General features: G+C 39.6%; 1 protein-coding gene across 1 annotated transcript in view; it reads right to left on the reverse strand.

The window, feature by feature from the left end:
- The window catches only part of usp43a (ubiquitin specific peptidase 43a), a 131,443-nt gene that overhangs the window by 64,287 nt on the left and 47,165 nt on the right, over positions 1-19,991 (reverse strand). The window contains exons 4-5 of the mRNA XM_086296175.1: positions 10,108-10,200; positions 1,751-1,886 (exon numbers count right to left, since the gene is read on the reverse strand). Coding sequence (XP_086152301.1) covers positions 1,751-1,886; positions 10,108-10,200 — 229 coding nt within the window. The remainder of the gene's footprint in view (positions 1-1,750; positions 1,887-10,107; positions 10,201-19,991) is intronic.

Here is a 19,991-nt window from a genome sequence, read left to right on the forward strand (position 1 = left end):
AAACCGCACCAATAAAAAAATATATGAAAATATATTTGTGCAACAGTTAAGATAACTCATACTTGGATACATACACATTAGAAATACAATAAACGGAACTCTCCACTCGGTATGGATTGGTCAGACCACACCCATCTCCAGTATCTTGTGGTGCAACCGCACTTACAAAATCAACCAACAAGCTGACAAATAGTACACAATGTGAGTGTATTGCATTTCACTTCTGTCTTGATGAGGACTGTTTGAGTGTGTGCTGCTCGCTTGCTGCTACGGACCCAGCTTCAGCAAAGCCAACAACATTCATCATCTGTTTCAGGACAGGGCAATGACTGATGAACACACACCTCTGGAACTTTTCCTTTGACATTTTTACCTATTGGTGACATTCAGCTGGAAGTGTGTGCATTTAGTCAAGCGTACAGATGCACTCAGCTAGAGAAATGGCTTCTGCTTACTATTTTACTCATTAACCCTATGATTAGAAGCAAAACACAAAACATCCTGTTTTGTGTTTGTGTTGTTCACTAAACAACACAAAACGTTGCTACAAAATTATTTGGGGGATATTACTAATCATACATGTTATTAAAACAAAAGCAGAGCATCTTCCCCACATTTGAGGCCATGGACGCCACAAACTTCCTATTTTTGGAAAAGGGCAACAGAGGACAGGGAAGGCTTGCTGGGGGAGGAAGTATTTCTACCTATTTCTACCTACAATGTAAAAGAAATGTGACAGATAGGTTGAATAATCAATCCATGGCAGAAGGAGGACTCTTTAAAGAACTCATCCATGGCAGGCATACACTGTTTCAGTTAGCTGAAATGATCAAACATTCTCTCACTCTTTCTGTTTGATTAAGGTATAATGTATTGTTACGGTGTGCCATGATGTGAATTTAAAACTTGTCTTAAATATTAAAAAACGTCATTAGCACTGTGACTTTTGAAATTATAAAATACAGCAGTAGTTGAGCTAATAATTAAAAAATAAATTATGAAGCAGTTGCAGCGAACAACACATTTAATTGACATTAAATTCAGCATTAAATGTTCAAATGAGAGTTCTTAGAACAGGATATAAGATTTTAGAAATGCTGCTTTGACTCCACTGTCTTTGTGTGTCTTTCTGACCTCATCCGCTCACGTGTCTGGTGGGAGGGACTAAGACACGTGGACAGGAGTCAAAGACAAAAATTAAATATTTGCAACTTGGGAAATAAAAAAGAGGCATGTTCTAGTTTTACTTTCTACTCTTTTCCCTCCTTTGTAATTGTGTGCCCCGTTTGTCCTTTGTCTGTTTACCTTGTGAGTTTATTTTTCTGTGTTCCTGTGTGTATTGTTGTATACCCAGTGCCTACGTTATCACATTTGGCTTAGTTTTTTTTCTTTGTTACTTCCTTTGAACTTTCTGAGAACCGTTGCAATCCTTTTTTTAAAATAAAACCTTGCTTTTTGTTCCTCTCACTGAGTTCTTGGATTCACCTCGGAACTGATCACAATCACTTAAAGATATTTTTAAGCAACCTAATAATCTGTACAATATGAATACAATAGCAGCTAAAAGTCTCAAAAGTGGGTCCAGTACAGGTTATCTTTCTTTTTTTTTTGTTTTTTTCTCAGCTTGGGTAGAGAAGGAGACTTATTATTTATTATTTAGTCATTGGGAACTCTCAAGGGGCCGCAATGCAACATGGTCATGATCAGTGTAATCAACTTCTTCTGTACACTCTGCACACTGTGTGAGTACCTGGTCAGGAGAGATGTTGCCCTCCGCTGCTACCAAAGCTCTCAGACTGGACAGGGAGCCAAACAGCGGTACAGCCAGCCCCACTCGCAGATGCCTCTGACCCTTTGTGTTGAACACCAACGTCACACACATTGGCCTATGAGATAAAAAGAGGAATAAAGGGTGTGAGTGTGTTTTTCTGTAAGGCAAGAAATGGTAGAGCACACTGGGAAAGATCAATACATGCTCATGAACACAGCAGTAAGTTATTCTGCATTTTTGTTTACATTGTTACATATTTTAAACTCTGGCATGCTGAGTTATTTATACAATATATTTGTATGCAGATACACACACGTCTTTCTTACATAGTGTGAGTAAAGACACGTACATATAAATCTTAACTGGAAACTGACTAATCCAACTGTGCAGCATTCAAAAATGCCAGGGGCAACAAAAACACATTGGTTTGTTAAAGAGACGCTTTCGGGGATAGCTGGGTCTTCATGAACTCCAGGTATCAAACAGCAAAATAAAACCGTTGAGCTGTTTAATATCTAATCAGTTCAGGGAAAAGATTTCCTCTGACACTGTTATATCAAATCTAATTTCATGAGCATAAAACATCACTTTGTCTGCATCTCATTTAATATCTCCTATGATTTAACTCGTCAGATTTCACCTCCGAAGGGTTTCATCTCTCCCTAGTGTTTGTCCAGATTTATGCATGACTGGGCAAGCTGAGCAAAACCCCTGCAGGTCCCTCAGGAAGCGGCTGTATGCTGGGACATGTCACAGCAATATGAACACTTTCTGGGAAGAATCAAGGAGTGAAAATGATTGCGGGGTGGGTTTGGGGTGGATTGGGACAAAAAGAAAAAAAACAAAAAACAGGAGTCAGTCTGATCCAAAAACTGAGAAAACTGATGGATGAGTAGGAAGAAAAGCCCTGATAGGCTACTGGGTCTACCCTCTCTACTTATCTATATCTTTGCTCTCAATAATCCCTATTCATCATTAATTAATTCATTACCTGATTACAAAGACTTTTTTTTCTAGTGACATCTGAAGAAGTTAAGACCTAAGTTAAGAAGTTCAAGCAACACGTGTATTTATCATGTGGAGCATGATGAATCCAGTATGCTCATGAAACAGTCAGCGCTTGTATTTTTTAAGAATGCTTAAGGTCCATGGTCCATGTTAATGCCGTTTTGGCACTTGGTTTGGTAACCTTTCTGCAAAGCTCAGATCACAAATTCAAAACTCAATTAAAATGCCTGGAATAATTAGCATTCTTCTCCATCTTCTCTCCAGGAGATACTCGAAAAGCAGAGATGGAAAATCGCTGAAAATCACTGATGATATAAATTGCATCCTTTATAAAGAGTAAAGGTATAAAGTGTTTTTAGTGTCATGATCAATTACTAAATGGTAAAAAGTGCAGCTTGACTGTGTGTTGGTATGTGTGCTACCTTACATGTTGTGTTTCTGTCATTTATCAAATATACATTTCTCCCAAAGGAGACATTAAAGGCGACTCTAATCTAATGTAATTGTTACGACTGCTGTTGTATTGTTGTCTAATATGAAAATCCCAGTATGCAGGTGCCTCTCCGTGATTGGTGGATCCAGAGGACGGACCATACGGATTGGCTAATGAGTTGGAAATGACATATGTCACAGGTTTTGAACTCCAGGCCTCGAGGGCTGGTGTCCTGCAGGTTTTAGATGTGTCCTTGATCCAACACAGCTGATTTAAATGTTTAAATGACCTCCTCAACCCCTCCTAAGTCTTGAAGCTCTCCAGAGGCCTGGATATGAACTAATCATTTGATTCAGGGTCATATATAAAACCTGCAGGACACCGGCCCTCAAGGCCTGGAGTTCGACACCCCTGACTTATATGATGACACCGCCATGGTCTCCCATTCATTCATCCTTGGCTCTTCCCAACCAGCAGACCTTTGGAAACATGCCCAATGCTGTTCACCATATACAGGAATGTGCAGGGGTGGACTGCCTTTTTGTTTGATTATAGTTTTCTTCTGTTTTTCTTAATGAGTGAAGCAAGCTGTTGTCATTTGGTTTGATTCTTTTGATTAGGTAAGGATTGGCATTAAGTCCACCCCGAAGCTATAACCAACTCCTTTTTGGTGTCAAAAAACCTAACGAGTCAACATATTGTAAATAAATCATTATCAAACTGTACCAATTGTGTGATGTGGCTGCTTGGGGTCTGACAAGGATGGATCACCCTCATGTTGTGGTCCAGCCACACCTAGATGGGCCATAACATAATCTAATCTAATCCAAAACACACAATGTAAGATGTAGGTAAAATCGTTTTAAAAAATAGTTTTATCCTTCTACTGTACAATGTGGCCACTTTGCTTTGCAACCAAACCACCTTCAAAATGTAAAAATGACCAAAGGACAGTTTATTTAAGGTGTGGGTGTCACCATCAAGCATCAATAGATTTTTTTCTGACACATGTTCACAGGAGCAAATTTGCACAACCTTAAAAATCTTATTAAAAATTACTTATGAAGTGGTAATCATTAATGAAATGACACAAAATTACCCAATAAATGCTGAGGCTTTGTTGTCATTGCATATCATTAAAATATTTCCAGGAGAGGGTTAAAATGATAAGGAAAAATCTAAAATACAGAAGACATTAAGGAATCCCTTCATGGCTTTGTACTGTGCTTTGCTGTTGAGTGTTTGTTTGCTACTGATTATTACAGAGTAAAGAGAAAAACTCAGAGCGAGGAGTGAAAGTAAAGTTGCGCCATCCCATTTGGAAAGAAGGTAGTGTAATCGCTGACACCTCCACTTCCTGTTTCTCCTCATGCATTATTCAGGTGAATAAAGTGTTAGCAGTAGGGATGCTGACAAAGCAGATGGCAGAGTATCTGAGCAGTTGTTTTGTGTATGTTACTCCAAGACGAGATGAGAAGTGTGGGATGACACTTGAGACGAATCGGAAATGGAGATGTCATCCTACAAAGCCGTCTTTTTGAAGCATCCTAGCTCTCTGTGGGTTTAGAGTAGAGATGGACCGATCCGATATTACGTATCGGTATCGGTCCGATACTGACCTAAATTACTGGATCGGATATCGGAGAAAAATAAAAAATGTAATCCGATCCATTAAATATCACGAAAGCACCTCACAAAACTTGCAACACGCCGTAACTCACCTCAGAACGTTAGCAGTCGGAGCAGTATGCATCACGTGATAGAGCGGCTGTGGCATGCGGGACCTGTCGGTGGTCTGGATAGCATGTGGAGCTTCGCTAGCAACCTGGCATTTCATCTCCGACAAAGTTATCCCCGAGAGAAGTAAAGCAAGTGTGTAAGTCCATCTCTGAATGTTTGTAAAGCATTCCCACGTTAAGCTTAACAAGCGACTGCCTCTCGCTCTCCGGCTGCTACTTCAATCGTGAAACTGCTTAAATGATCAGCTGATCGGCTTTTCTGTCGCGAGTCCGTCTCTCTTGTTTGTTTTTGGCCCACTTTGCACCAGAAAGATGAAACCAGCGGCTGAACAGCAGCAGCACGTTTAAGCTTGATAAGCTGTTGTTAGAATTTATTTAATATTTCTTTCTACTCAAGGATCTTTTTCTACGTAGCTGACGCTGGTAACTGTGCAGGGGCGGATCTAGCAAAGTTTAGCCAGGGGGGCCGATAGGGCATGAACAGGGAAAAGGGGGCACAAAGACATACTTTTCTTTCTTATTCTCATTTAAAATGTCTAGCTTTTAATAAATAATTATCTGACACCCAAAGTTTTAATTTGATGTAAAATGAATAGAAGTCAATTACTGTATATAGTGACTATTAAGTCTAATATATACCCTAGTAAGCTATAGTACTTTTTACTTTGGGAAGGTACCATCTGTGCAGTCTGCAATTTTGTTGAAGAAAGATGTTGAATCTATTTAATATTTCTTGAAAAATAATTGATTTCTGTGCATTTTTTTTCACACTGCATCAAATTAAGGTTGATTACGTCGATTAAGCATCATGAGGTGGCGCGTGAGGGGTGGTTCCTTATTTTTTATTTATTTCTTTTTGTTGTTGCTGGGAGTTGGAACCCTATTAGTTAGGTTGCTTAATATTTACGCTAAGTACTCTTTAAAATACCAGAATAGGGAGGATGGTGTAGGTTTAAGTTTATTAGATTGATCAGTATTGCTGAACTATGAAATATTTTTTTTGTATACAGGTATAACAGAATAGCTTTAGTGTAGTTGTTGTTTTAAACTTGAGTATGAACTTGCAGACTTGCAAAATGCAGCAAGATATTTTAAAAAACAGTTTTGTTGATTAAAAAACACTATATCGGATTCATATCGGTATCGGCAGATATCCAAATTTATGATATCGGTATCGGTATCGGACATAAAAAAGTGGTATCGTGCCATCTCTAGTTTAGAGTCTGATAGTCTCGATTAAACAACAACCTGCGAACCGCAACAAGTGCACAGAACTCAAAAACATTCAAAGTGCTCTTAAGCTTGATGCTAGATATATAAATGATATTTATAGTTATTTTCTTGAGCATTGCTGCAGTGCTTTGCCAGTTTAGATGCTTACATGTACTATGAGCATGAACTTTTTTTTCAGAAAGTGCTTGTTTGAAATATTATTTCTATCGCATTAACATGTATAGTGGTGTTACTATTGTGCATCGTCTGTTAAAAGTCTGTGAGCACGGTCTCTTCACATAGACAGCATCAGTGTTACACACATGCCTTGGAGGTCAGAGGCCATCCAAAAAGGTCACTGTGGTCTTTCAGCTGCATTCTGATCCCCAATATCCTTTTACAACTATATGTTAAATCAAGTTAGTATGGTAATGAAAAAAAGGCAGCACAGTGGTGTGATGGTTAGTGCTGTTGCCTCACAGCAAGACAGTCCTTCGTTTAACTACAAATAGTCTCTTTTCTTTTTGCCTCTCCAATAAAAGATGGATATTTTTGCACATTTCTCTATGAGCGTACTATCTGTTTATGGTTGTAATTAATCACATAATTTAGGTGCCCCTTTTAATATGTTTATTATCATATGATTGATGCTTGTAGTACTATTCTATGCGTAAATTAAGTGGGTCTTAAAGTGTACTTCAATTTATAATGTCTGTTCTGTGACTGGAGCCACATGTCCCCGCTACTCTGGCACCCACACTGCATAGACGTTGACAGACTTGTATGAATTGATCGGGAAAAGGTTTCCACTCGCAAATGACCTTTTAAGCAAACGTGGTTGTCACCAAAGCAAAGCACTTACATTTTTCCTTTTGCATTTAGTGGTTGTTGCAGTTGTTCTTACATAACTTAAGACATTAGAGCAAGGCAAACATTTTAAAAGAGAGCCAATCACTCCTATAGCGCTACTGAATTTGGCTGTTTTTCTTTTTAAAAAACAGGAGAAAACAGAATTTAAAGACAAATTGCAGCAAAATGAGGGTTTTTTTTCATTCATTTGTTTATTTTTGTTGGCAAAACTTGTTGCTTGCATTATTCACAACTACTCCCAGCCCCAAATAATACAGACGTCAGTGATTTCACTTGGGGTGTTTCATCGCACTTCATGCAGCTACCTGTGGAGCCACAAAAGCTTTATATTTGCACGGCATCATGTTTTTCATGTTCCCACCTGCAGTCCTGCATTATGATAGTGTATCTTTGTCAAAAATTAAATATCTGTGCCACTTGATATTCCCCTAGAAATTAATAACTGGAACAGCAAGATACAGTTGGATAAGAACTGATCAGTGTGTGAGATTTGTAATACAAAAACCCCCCCAAATAATTAAAAAAAAAACAACCATTACAAGTCAATTCAAAGAAAGCTAATTTTATGACAGCATTAAAAGCATTATGAGACCTGCTACAGCCTGCTGATGTTTAGTTTACTCCTGTGTATTTCAAAGTATCGCTTCAGTCATTTTTCCAGTCTGTCTGTCACAGCCTTTTACTCTTATGTAACAGGAAGTATATCAGGTTGTAATTGTTTTGCCTATCCACTCATGATTTTCACACCTTGTGTCAGTCATTATAGTGATTACATACAGTGTGGTTATGAAACAAGCACTTGTACAATTACAAAATGAGAAACAGGCTTCATCCAATCAAATACTCTATACACCTGTGCAGCCTAGCAGTATTGTTAGAGCCTACCCATATGACAGATACCCAATGAAAACTCATATCTACAACTACAGCCACTTAAGAATAGTAAGTTAACCTAAAATGCAAGTCTTGGGAATCTACAGACTTCACACAGAAAGGCCCCAGTGATGGCTGCACAGTAGACTGAAGTCATGTGACAGATTTGTGTTTAGAACTTTTTTGACTATTTTAAATTGAATAACAGTAAGCTTGGTAACAATGATGCCACGACTGCTCAAGGTTAAATATTGTAAAGTTAGGTGATCGGCAGAAAACATTCCCATTCTGCTTTTCTCATTCTCTCTGCCATACTGGCATTATCTACAGCACCCAGGCCTTGATGCCATGCTGGCAGCCAGACCCTTCTGTCTCTCTGGGGGTCTCAGACTTATCAGCATTCAGCTGGGATACTGCTGCAGCAGGACGGTGCAATGAGGCCACTGTGTGTGTGCATGCATATGTGTGTGTGTCAGGTCAATGTTTGGCCAGCAGTAAGTTCAAGCTGAACCTGAATGAATTTCTCTGTGTGCTAGGCTATGGCAACTGCAGGAACAGGCTGCATACTGTCACGAGACAGTGAGTGCCTGAGCTGCAAAAATGAGTTTGGAGTTAGCTTGGTGGATGCAGAGAAGATGCAGAAGAGTGACATCTGCATTCCTGAAAATAGGAAGATTCATTGTGTAGCAAATGAAGGCAAACTGAAAAGCTTCCAAAGCCTGGAATATATTAATGCATTTAACCTAATGTAACCTGTTACTGTTAACTGGCCTTGAATGTGACTGTGAATGGTTATCTGTTTCTCTGTGATACACTGAGATACACTGGCAACCTGTCCAGGGTGTACGCTGCCTTTCACCCCATAACAGATGGCTTAGACTCCAGCATATTTCATGTCTTTTTAGATGCTTTTTGTAGGGGCGAACATTTGTGAAAAAGGGAGATTGCATATGAATATCATAGGACAAAATCTACAGTGTTGTACCCACTACTGTATAACCTAAATTCAACTGCACGTCATTTTGGATAATTAGACTGAAGCTTAGTTTGAATGTGAATTAGAGCTTTGATATAAATCCCTGGTCCATCTGCAAATGAGAATGATATAAGTCTAATTTGTAGCACAACAACTGATGAAAAAAGTTAATCAAACTTCCCATACAGTTTTAAGAAGAGATCTAATCAGGCAAAATACTTTAAATCAGCACCTCTCCACACGAGTAGAACTATCAGTTATTCAGAGTCAAGTTAATGTCTAGTTAAAGTTAATTCAGCTGAATGAAAAGTAATTAATTTGCAATCATGAACCCACACAGCTAGTAATGCATTTTGTATGTATGGTGAAAACTATCAGTGATGTGTGGATGAGGTTGCCTGTGTTGCTGTGCCTCTGCTACTTCATTTGGATGGCAAGAAAACAGGTGTCTCGTACGATTTTTGTTGTTCCTTGTATTCCTTCACCATTATCTCTGCTGTCAAAATAAAACATCCCATCTGACTCTATTGCTAGCTCCCTTTCTCCCCGCTCACACGTCAGAGCCGCACTGTTTTACCACAGAACCTTGCTGGCATGCAGCTTCTTGGGTTAAAAATGGAAGCACAGGAAGTGTGTGGTCAGGAACCTCGGTTGACCAGCATTTATCACTTTGATATGAACATGGCTGTTTTTGGTGTACAGAGCATGTTAGTATAAATGCATGCATGTTTTTCTATAATCTAAATTGGCAACATTTTGGAATGTTTTGCGGTGTTGTTTTTCTAATGTTTTTATTTACTTATGGAGCCTAGAAGGTACTATCCATATCACTGTTATCTGGTGACAACCTCATATGTTCACAGTGTCAACTGTCAAAAAGCCAAGAAAAGGTTTTACATGACTGCACAGCAATCTGTGAGGGATTTTCCTTGCACACCAGACTATTGTAGAAAGTTTGAAACACTTGCACTAAAACTTAACACCTTTAGAGACCACAGGGAGACCAAAGTGAACAACTAAAAATCTGCACTAATGTTTAATTAAAGATGCCGAGAACAAGCAAAATGCAGTTTGTGAAGTTAAAAAAAAAAAAACTAGTTTGTTTTTTTAAAAATAAGTTGTTACCCTATGCTCATAATAAGTTATATTGGATGTTATAATTAGTAAACAAACAGCAACAAATATACTTTAGACTGGATCTCATGCCTTATGTATCATGCATTACCTGGTTTGTCGTAGAGGAATAGGCAGAGAGATGCATAAAAATGGATCAAAGGTGTTGCTCTGCTTAAGGCAATGGGGGCACGTCAGAGAAGACCTGGGGACAGAGAGACAGACAGCTTTTTTAATCAAAAGGTATCAAGCCATCCATCCAATCATCCATCCATCATCCATCCATCCATCCAATCATCCATCCATCCATCCATCCAATCATCCATCCATCATCCATCCATCCATCCAACCAATCATCCATCCATCCATCCATCTTCTTCTGCTTATCCAGTTCAGAGTTACAGGTGGGCTGGTGTCTATTCCAGCTGTCATAGGGCAATAGGGAGAGTGCAACCTGGATTGCTAGTATTTTGCAAATTTATTTATTGGTTAAGGTCAAGGTCAAATTTATTTATATAGCACATTTCCAGACATACAATGCTGCACAAAGTGCTTAACAATATAAAAATGCCATGAAAAAATAAACAATGTAAAACAATAATAACAATATAAAACAATGAAAGGGCAATAAAATAATTAAAACAATAACTAAGACTATTAAAATAAGACCAAAATGCTTGGGTCATAGTGTGTTAAAAGCCAGGGCATAAAAATGTCTTTAGTAGTGATTTAAATTGATCAAGTGTTTGTGCAGATCTAATATTTAGGGGAAGACTATTCCAAAGTTTGGGACCTGCCACAGAGAAGGCTCTATCGCCACAAGATTTGAGATTAGTCCGTGGGATGGACAGCATTAATTTTGAGCTAGACCTCATGGTTTTTAATTTAATACTTTGTTTGACCTCAGCTAATCATGCTTTTTTTATGTAATTGTCTTAAGAAATTTGCAAACACATATTTTTTACCCTCTACAACACTGTGAGGCAGCTCACAAGCATTAAATATTCCAAAGATATTTAATAGCAGAAGGAATGGTGATGGGGGTTAAAGTAGGGGAAAACCTGAAAACAAAGGCTCAAAAATAAAGGGCAGCAGGCACAGGAGGCCGAAAGGCAGAGCAAATAAAAGTTAAGAACAAAGAGACGAAAATAAAAAGACAACAAAGTGGGAGTACAGATTAAAAACGAACAGAAGGCTGGCAGCAGGACAGTCAAGTTGACAAAAGCTACGAAGCAAAGCCGATAGAGAAAAAAGACACAGAAGGGACCTGTCGAGGTTTCTGAACAAACAGAAGTGAAGATGATCAGAGTGGAGGACTGACACGAGGATAGAAACCCAACATGCGGGCCTTTAGCAACAACAATCTACACTAAAAAGCAGATATAAATGACGCTGTTAAACAAATAAATGCATTATCAGGGCTCTAGAGTGCGACCAATTTGGTCGCAAATGCGACCAAATTGTTCAGTGGTGCGACTAAAAATAAATATTTGGTCGCACAGGTGCGACCAACTGTTCCGGTAACAAAAAAAAAATCTCTGTAACTCTCCGTGTGGTCAACAACAGACACACATTATGCCCCTATCGTGGACTAAACCAATCAGAGATAGTCAGGGGCGGGACCTCTCTGATTGGCCGTGGTCCAGTTGAAAGTGCAGGTGGAAGAGAGAGGTGAGTAGCTTGAATAAAGCGATATCAATTCATTAACGGATTCCACACAAAGACCTAAACACGGAGCGGACCCAACACATCAGAATCAGCTTCGTCTTTCTCGGCTTTCTCACCCGACGGCCTGAACACGGACACGCTGTCGGAGCTTAGCGATTCTTCGGGTCCGCGCTGTGTTTACGTCTTTTTGCGCTGATTCTGAGCTGCAGGTTTTGCCTCTCTCCAACCAAAATTCACCGAGCCTGCAGCAAAAGAAGCAGCAAACTGCGCTTCACATTTGATCAATGTCGTCATGAATTCCCTCTGACTTTTGCCGTTTTGCTTCCACCATGATAAAAATCACACTTCCTGCACAGCTCTCTCTCTCTCTGTACTTCAGGAACAGTTTCCCGTCTCAAATCTGTTTTCTGCATTATTCATTCGCTTATTACCCACCAGTCTAGCGTTGTTTACAGCGCTTTTTCTTTTTTCACTTAAATGACCTCGGACAAGAAAGCCTAATTTCTGCTGTTCAATACTGAAGAAATTTAAATTTCTTAAAATTATGCAAAATTGCAGAATATTTTTAAGGTTATCTGCTATAAAAAGCCAGACCAGGAAAATCTCCTTCATGTTTTCCTGTGTTTTATTCTCAGTTACTTTCACACAAAGGCATCTGCTGTGATTTTCACAATTCTGATGAAGTCTCATGTGTATCAGTACTGATAAATGATCAGAATTATAATATTTCTGACTGTCTGAGGCTAAATTGAATCAAATCAGGACTTTGAGAACCGGAATTGAATGGATTATAGAAATCAGTGATGATACTCAGCCCTAGTGAGCAGCCTAGGCCTGAGAGAAGTGGATGTACTGTAGCTGTGGGTAATAAGAAAAGATGAAAAGAACTATTGATAACTTTTTTGTTAAGTTAAGGCCTGATCTGTCTGAAATTCATAGCCAGTGCTCTGACACGGTGCCATCAATATTTGAATGCTGAAAAAGCACAGTGTATCCAGAAAACACATTATATGCTGCAGTAAATGCACTGCCCAAGTGTCCCCTCTCCCCACGGCCTTTCAGCAGCAGACAGCAGCAAACAGGTCGTCAGAGGAGGCCAAGATGATGATTAAGTTTTTAACATTTTCTACAATATTGACAAAGCACTTTAAGCACAAGTTTGTTAGTTAATAATTTAGAAATTAATATTGTCTGTATGGACTTCCCCCCCCCCCAAAGAAAGTGCACATGTAAAACTGCGGTGTTAAGCGATGCGGTTGAAAAATTTGAGTGCGCCTAACTTTTGTGCCGGTACGCCTAAATTTTTAAAGTTAGGCGTACCGGTGCGCCCATGTCAAAAAGTTAGTCTAGAGCCCTGATTATGGTGAGCATGCTTGTTAGCTTACTGACCAAAACTTATACACATTTTTCAGCTTTGTTTTTTCCTGCAAGGCTACTTATAAAGATGGAAAGCATGACAGTTTCCCAGAAAAGAATCCAAATTATTTTGCTTGCCAAATCCGATTTTTTTTTGACCCTATGCGACCCATATCCGATCATGGTATGACAGTGTGAACGGCACAAATCCGATATTTTCAAATCCGATTTGGGTCACTTTCGTATGTGGTACTGAATCCGATACATAGCCGATGTTTTAGAAAGCGACTGCTGTTTGAACGGTCATGTCGCATCAAATCCGTCTTTTACGTCACTGACACAAGACAGACGCCAATTATCAGCGCCTGCGAAGACATCGTGAACGCTTCCTGGCCATCCAGCGAAACTCTTGGGAAGACAACGTGAACATTTTATTTGTACTGTATAATCTGCAGATTCTGACAGAAATCTGCAACTATCCTTTGAAGCACCGCTCCTCTCTAAAACAGCAATAAGGATAATTATTAGGTTATTTACATTATTATGTAAATAACAAAATAACTTAAAGCAAAAATTGGGAAACGTAAAGTCCGAAGTCTTTATATTAAGGGCCATCAGTCAAGCAATACTGTTTGCTCTGGGTCTAAACAGAGCGCGTTGTGTGTGACGTCTTCTTTGAGCGGGACGCTTTGAGCGTTCACACTAGAGCGCGTTGCTGTCGCATTTTATTTGTAGTCTGAACAAGCAGACAAAAAAAAATCGGATTTGATCAAAAAATCGGAATTGAGCATTAAGAGACGGGAGAAACACCCTTCAGCAACGTGTTATTGGTGTTGATGTTGCATAGTTCATCCACCAGGGGACACTGTGCAACTACTGTGATGGGAGCACACCTGAAAAATACCACCAGATAATCTGAGCATATAGGAGCACATATGTAACTACAACTAAAAAAAATTAATTCACCAAATACCCATACCAGCAGTATTGGTCTTAAAAATACCATATTATAGATCACACTAATGGCTGTGTGTCCAGGTGTTTGGTAGTCATCATCATGTTTTTGCTGTAAATATTACCAGGAATTGTTTGCAGGATGTGTCTACAAAAATAGGCTGTAGTATGGCCCACAACCCTCTGCCAACCAATAAGTACATGGATATCGGCATGAAAGTACAGGAAGTACAGCAAATTACCAGTTATGCAAGGAATTTTCTAAGTTTTTCCTTTAGTTTGAAATCCACAATCTAGCCTCAAATAACCTTTTGTCATTCTCTACACGTAAATGCAATCTAGCCTCTTATGTGGCAATCAAAGAAAAACACCATGTTCAGTGTGTTCTAGTGCCACATAATCCTCTCATAGTGTGGGAATGTAATCCTATTATTCATTTGAGATAACTGAATGTAATTCAACAGCTTTGCTCAGTTTATGAACTCATTTTGAAGTTGTAGCCAATATCAAGGCGCTTATTCACACTGTTTTCTATTCAACCAGTTTCTCAGAACTAACTCAACAGAGCGGAGGAGAATTACAAGAAACCATTTATTTCCACCACAGCGAACGCCATTATGTTTTATAGGTGTGAAACTGAAAAAGGCTTCTGAAGAGTTTTCTTTTTAGGTAGTTAACATTTCAGAGGGTGAGTGTGGATAAAACTCAGAATTTGTTTAACTGGAATTGTTTAATGTGTTTGCTGTTTTTAAGTCTGATTGATGCTGCTTAATGCTCTCTTATCACTGACAGCATTCAGGGTGTGTGCACATTTACGAGCGCGTGCGTTGCCAGATGCTGCTACGTCTTACTACGATTTGTCAGTTGAGCTGTAACGATGTTTTCAGAGATGCAAACTTGTCAAATATACAAATACGATGGAAAAAATAACAGTTTTTAAACTCCACATTTCCTTGCTGTCAGTGCTCAGCCCAGTGTGCTGCGGCAGCCAGCCTAAGGCTCACTAATGATGCCAGTTTGTACTCGGCAAAGCAGACTGACAGGCTATATTCACAAAAACACAATGTTGTGCACCCCCCCCCCCCCCCCCAAAAAAAACAAAAAAAACAAAAAAAAAAAACTTGCTTGCGCTTACATTGAAACGTGCACGCAGGAAAACCCACACACAAACAAAAAGCATCACTTAAAAAGCTCGAGGCTGGCAGTGTTTCCAGTCTGGTGAACGATATGAGAACTTTATTTGCTGATGTCTGTGCATGTGTGTTTGTGCGTCTGACAAAAAGCAAGCATTGTACAGCATCTACAACGCTCAGGTGCCAAATCAAAGGACCACCAGTCTTTAGTTTAAACCAGACACCCGGAGCTACAACACATACACCCACACACATGCACAGCAGCAGCTTCCTTTATTTATCATCAAGAAAGTCGAACCACCCGGCATCCCTCCGTCCTGCTCCGAGCTATATAAATAACACTCCGCCAGCAGCATCTCAAAACGTTATGCGGTAGCACGTTGCCTGATTCCAGCATTTTTCATACTGTTATTCCAAACTGGGAAGCTTTGCAGCACAACTGTCAGGGTCCTGGGACTGGGCGACCCAGGATCCCTGAGCAGTCATGTATTATATTATTATTATTATTATTGTTGTGTATTTTGGTGTTGCTCCCCCTTCCCTGTGCTTGTGTATATGTGTGTGTGGGTGGCTGAGCACTTGTTTATAGGCGGCGTCAGGCCTGGAGGGTGTGGCCCTGCAAGGGGACTGGCCACACCCGAAGCCACACACCTGCTGCTGATCAGGCCTCGTCGGGGGAGCTACTTAAGAGAGTCTTGGAGCTCCCACCGACGCGGGATCATTCCTTGAGACTCCACTTTAGTCGTCCCATTGAATTGAGTTAATGTGTGTAAGTGTATGCCCGCGGTTATTTGTGTCCTGACGGCTGCGTCTATTGTTCCCGCAGGAGGAGCGTGGAAGGCACGAAGAGCAGCGAGCACCGGGGGGTGCTGACACGGGAGCGGAGAGCACAGAGACACGAACTATTCACGCAGAGACACGACACGGGAGTCTGGGAGAACACGGGGATTTATTGTTGTTTTTGTTCCACTCTGTAAATAAACACACTGTTTATACATAGAGCACCGCGCCTGGGTCCTCCTTTCCCCACATCCCCACGGTCTGCCAGCCAGACCGTGACAACAACGCCAGAAATGATATAAAGACGGCATGTGGCTGGAACAACAGGTCAGGATACGGCTATATGAGCATAAAAGTCATGTGATCTAGAAAAAGCACTGTGCATGCTGGTGGAAGGCAGTGCTTTCAAAAGTCTGGCAACAGCTGTAGCTTCATTTTTCCTGGAAGTTTCAATTTTTTGAAATGTATTTCTGAGCACAGTCAGTTACACACACACACACACTCTCTCTCTCACACTCACACTCACACTCACACACACAGAACTAACAACAAAAACATCACTGTTTAGTCACTGCAGCAGCTGCCTTTATCTAAATACTTCCTTTCATAAAGTCTAGAGTGTGATTCTAGTAGGTTCAGTTAAATTGTTAAGTGATTTATTTTATTTATTTTGTCTTCTGGAAAAAAGGCTCCCGTCTGTTACACAGCAGCAGGATTACTCTGTACTCTGAATCATGGTTTGAAAAGTTTGCCTTCAGGGCTTTTTGTTTGTTTTTCTTTCAGATTATTTTTAGTTTTCAATCACATTTTTCGGACATCTGCTAAACCCATCCACAGCATACCTGGGGCTGCAATAAACATCATAGTTCTCTATAAGTCATTGCTTCTACTGGGACTGAGAGAGAGAAAGCAAGTTCATTTTCTTCTGTCTGCCTTTCAGTCAGTCAGTCAGTCAGTCAAGTGTCACAGGCTCTGGGCTGGAGAGCACTCTTATTTCTCTAAGAGAGAGTACAAGTGGAGACCTCCCGTCAAGGGAAATTAACTCAGCTAAAGGACTGCAGAGATTCTCTCGCACATGCTCACATTTAAAGTCTCATACAAACTCTCACTTTACTAAGTATTAATTCCCAGACCCCCCAACCGCCCACCCCCACCCGTAGTTTTAGAGAAAATTGCCTCTGTGTCACCTGCATACATATGAGCTTCGTCCTTCCTACCTGAAATAAATGATCCATACGTTTCTTCATGTTAGCCCGTGCAACAAATAACGGAGGGAAACATGACTGCACTTTCCCATTTTTCACTGCTAAAGCAGTTTTAAAAACTAACTGTAAAAGAAAAAAAAAACAATGCAACAGATTTTGAGCACTGCAGCATTTTGAATCATGGCTTCTCGTTCTTTCTTTTTAGCTTGGCTAGTTTCAGGTGGAAATTCATTCTCTGACTTTTTGCCTCATGTATCTTAGTTTGGGTCAGCCAGAGATGTTCACTTCATTCACATAAATTAATAAAGTTTTAAGGAAGGCGAGATGTTCCTGTTAGTGCAGCTGGAAAATATTTTTTTTAAAAGCACTAAATATTAATGGACCAAATTAATACTGCAATTCTACACGTGAGATGTCTGAACACAGAGACAAGATGTGCTGAAGCCTTTTTTAAACTGATCTGTATCAGCTGTGATCTCAGATTGTTAAAGATATATCCTCTGCTTTCAAAACACGCCTATAACATAATAAAGTTCTGTAGAATGTAGATAACATGTTAAATAGATTAAAAATAGACGTGATCCAACGACAACCATCTTATTAGTGTTTTTAATTTTAAATGAGCAAAATTTAGGCACACAGTTCTGCTACCTTTTCCAAATACACTGCTATAAATAAGTACCTATAAGTACCTTTTAACCTCATTAACCCACCCCAAATACCAATTCTGTGGCCTGGTTTGTATTTCTGTGACAGTTCTTTTCTGTCCCTCTGCACACATGGAGTGTTTTAGCTGATGTTCAGGGTAAAACTGCACCACATAGTGCATTTATATACAGTGAAGTGACTCCTGTGGTATCTGCTCCAACTGGCTATGTGTGCACCAGTATGTGCGCACACACATATGCAGGGCTGGATGTCACAGGTGATTTTATGGTGGGTCCCCACTAAAGGAAAAATGCCTGCTTTAATGAGGCAAAACTCCAGAGACGTGAACTTCTATTTGAGTCTTAGAGGGAAAACTTAACCAGAAACTTTTGTACTCCGGGTCTTTCTATGATTAAGATAGTACACATTTGGCACAAAATACACAAAATACATTCACTTTGGACAGTGGAGAGTTGTTCATGGTATATGAGCTCTGACAGCATAATGTGATAACGTGGCTTATACACTAGCAACATGAAAAGATTTTCCTACGATCAGGGTATGAAAACAAACTGTGATATTTGTCCCAGCTACTATGAAAAAAATGTACTGAATGACATAATCAATATGACATGTTGTTACCACCTGAGCCTGGGTTATAGCATCTGTGCATTATGCAATATTAATTCAGCAGTAATCATCACACAGACAAGATCACCTTGATGGAACAACACTAGTCAAGTAGAGCAGCTCTCAGTGGAAACAAGTAGATGGGTGACTATGGAGTGTCAATAGCTGGGCTCAAGTTGGGCTCAATGTAGGCTGTTTTGATTCATACCTCTGTGCAAGTATTCCTCCATCAGAATACAAAATTGGTTTATTTGATGTGACAGAGTACGCTAAAGAGGGATAAAAAAAAAAGAATATTTGTGAGACATAAAAATTATACGAAGGAAAAATTCAGGTCATTAAAAAAAACTAATACAACTAACAGGTGTGAGCATAGGTGACATCTGTTGTATTTATTGTTTCATTACAGGCTGTGAGAAAATGTTTAGTGTAAAAAGTTGCAGAGATGTAATTTTCAGTTCTAGCAGTAAAAACAATTTAGGTTTGCTGTTTCATCCACTCCAAATTACAATGTGACTTTTGTTTTTGCTAACTCTAAAGGAAAAAGAGATCAAAGAATTGTTTTCGCTTGATAATGCCCTGCGCTCAATGGCCAGCACCCACTTCAAAGTACAACAGGGAGTGGGGTGGTATCAATGGGAGGAACACTGCTGCACGATGCTGCGCTCGAAGTAAGCATTGTGGGTGGTGAAAGCATCAAAAGTCATATTTTCAGCAGGCACTCCGCTCTGCAGCATGGGTCGACCAGACAGATCCCCCCAAGAGGACAGCGTGAGTACATTCCAAACCACAATGCATCTTTGGGGGTAAATAGAGCTCCTGCAGACCATCTTTGAAGATGAGAGGAAGTTTGCACTTCCTAATGGGACGATGAGTCTTCAAAGGATATAGTATAAAAGTGCATGACTGGTAGAGAAAACTTGGGTATCACTTTATAATGATCACGGTTAAAGAAAAGGTAAGTAGATGGCTCAACTTCAGTTCATATTTTCAAGTGACAATGACTATAAATGTCAAAGTCTCATATCAGCTACAAATCAGAATATTTTTATTACACAACCTAATGCCATAAATAAAGAAATTATATGCATTACCCCCCTCTGCATTTAATCATGAATTATTATGACACTCTGGCTCTCTTTACAGGGTGCCTTTTGTCCTGTTTCCCTCCCCCCACCCCGAACAATCCCTGAGCCTGGTTCTGCCAGAAGATTCTTTCTTCCTGCTAAAGGGGAGTTTTTCCTTCCCACTGTCTCCAAGCGCTTGCTCATAGGTCATCTGATTGGTGGGGTTGTCTCTCTATTATTGTAGAGTTTTGACCTTGAGACATTGGGGTAACTCCTGTTGTGATTTGGCCCAATATACAAATAGAAATGAATTGAATAAATGTTTATAGATTAAATATTAGTTTATAGTTTATTAGCGATGGTTATTATGATGTGTTATAAACTCCTTACATTGGACTCACATCTTTTGTTCTCCGTTAAATTTTGTAAGTAGATCAACATTTTAGTTTTGCTTTTTTAAACATTTGTGGGTTACGTCTGTTAGCTTATCTTCAAGGATATATAAAAACAATGATTTGTTTGCCTGCATATAGCTTTCAGTCTACTTTCACTGAT

Source organism: Aulonocara sp. 'chitande type north' Nkhata Bay, linkage group LG6, assembly GCF_057382095.1.
Source record: "Aulonocara sp. 'chitande type north' Nkhata Bay isolate Kocher_YH1m ecotype deep benthic linkage group LG6, A_spYH_male_GT1.1, whole genome shotgun sequence".
NCBI lineage: Eukaryota > Metazoa > Chordata > Actinopteri > Cichliformes > Cichlidae > Aulonocara > Aulonocara sp. 'chitande type north' Nkhata Bay.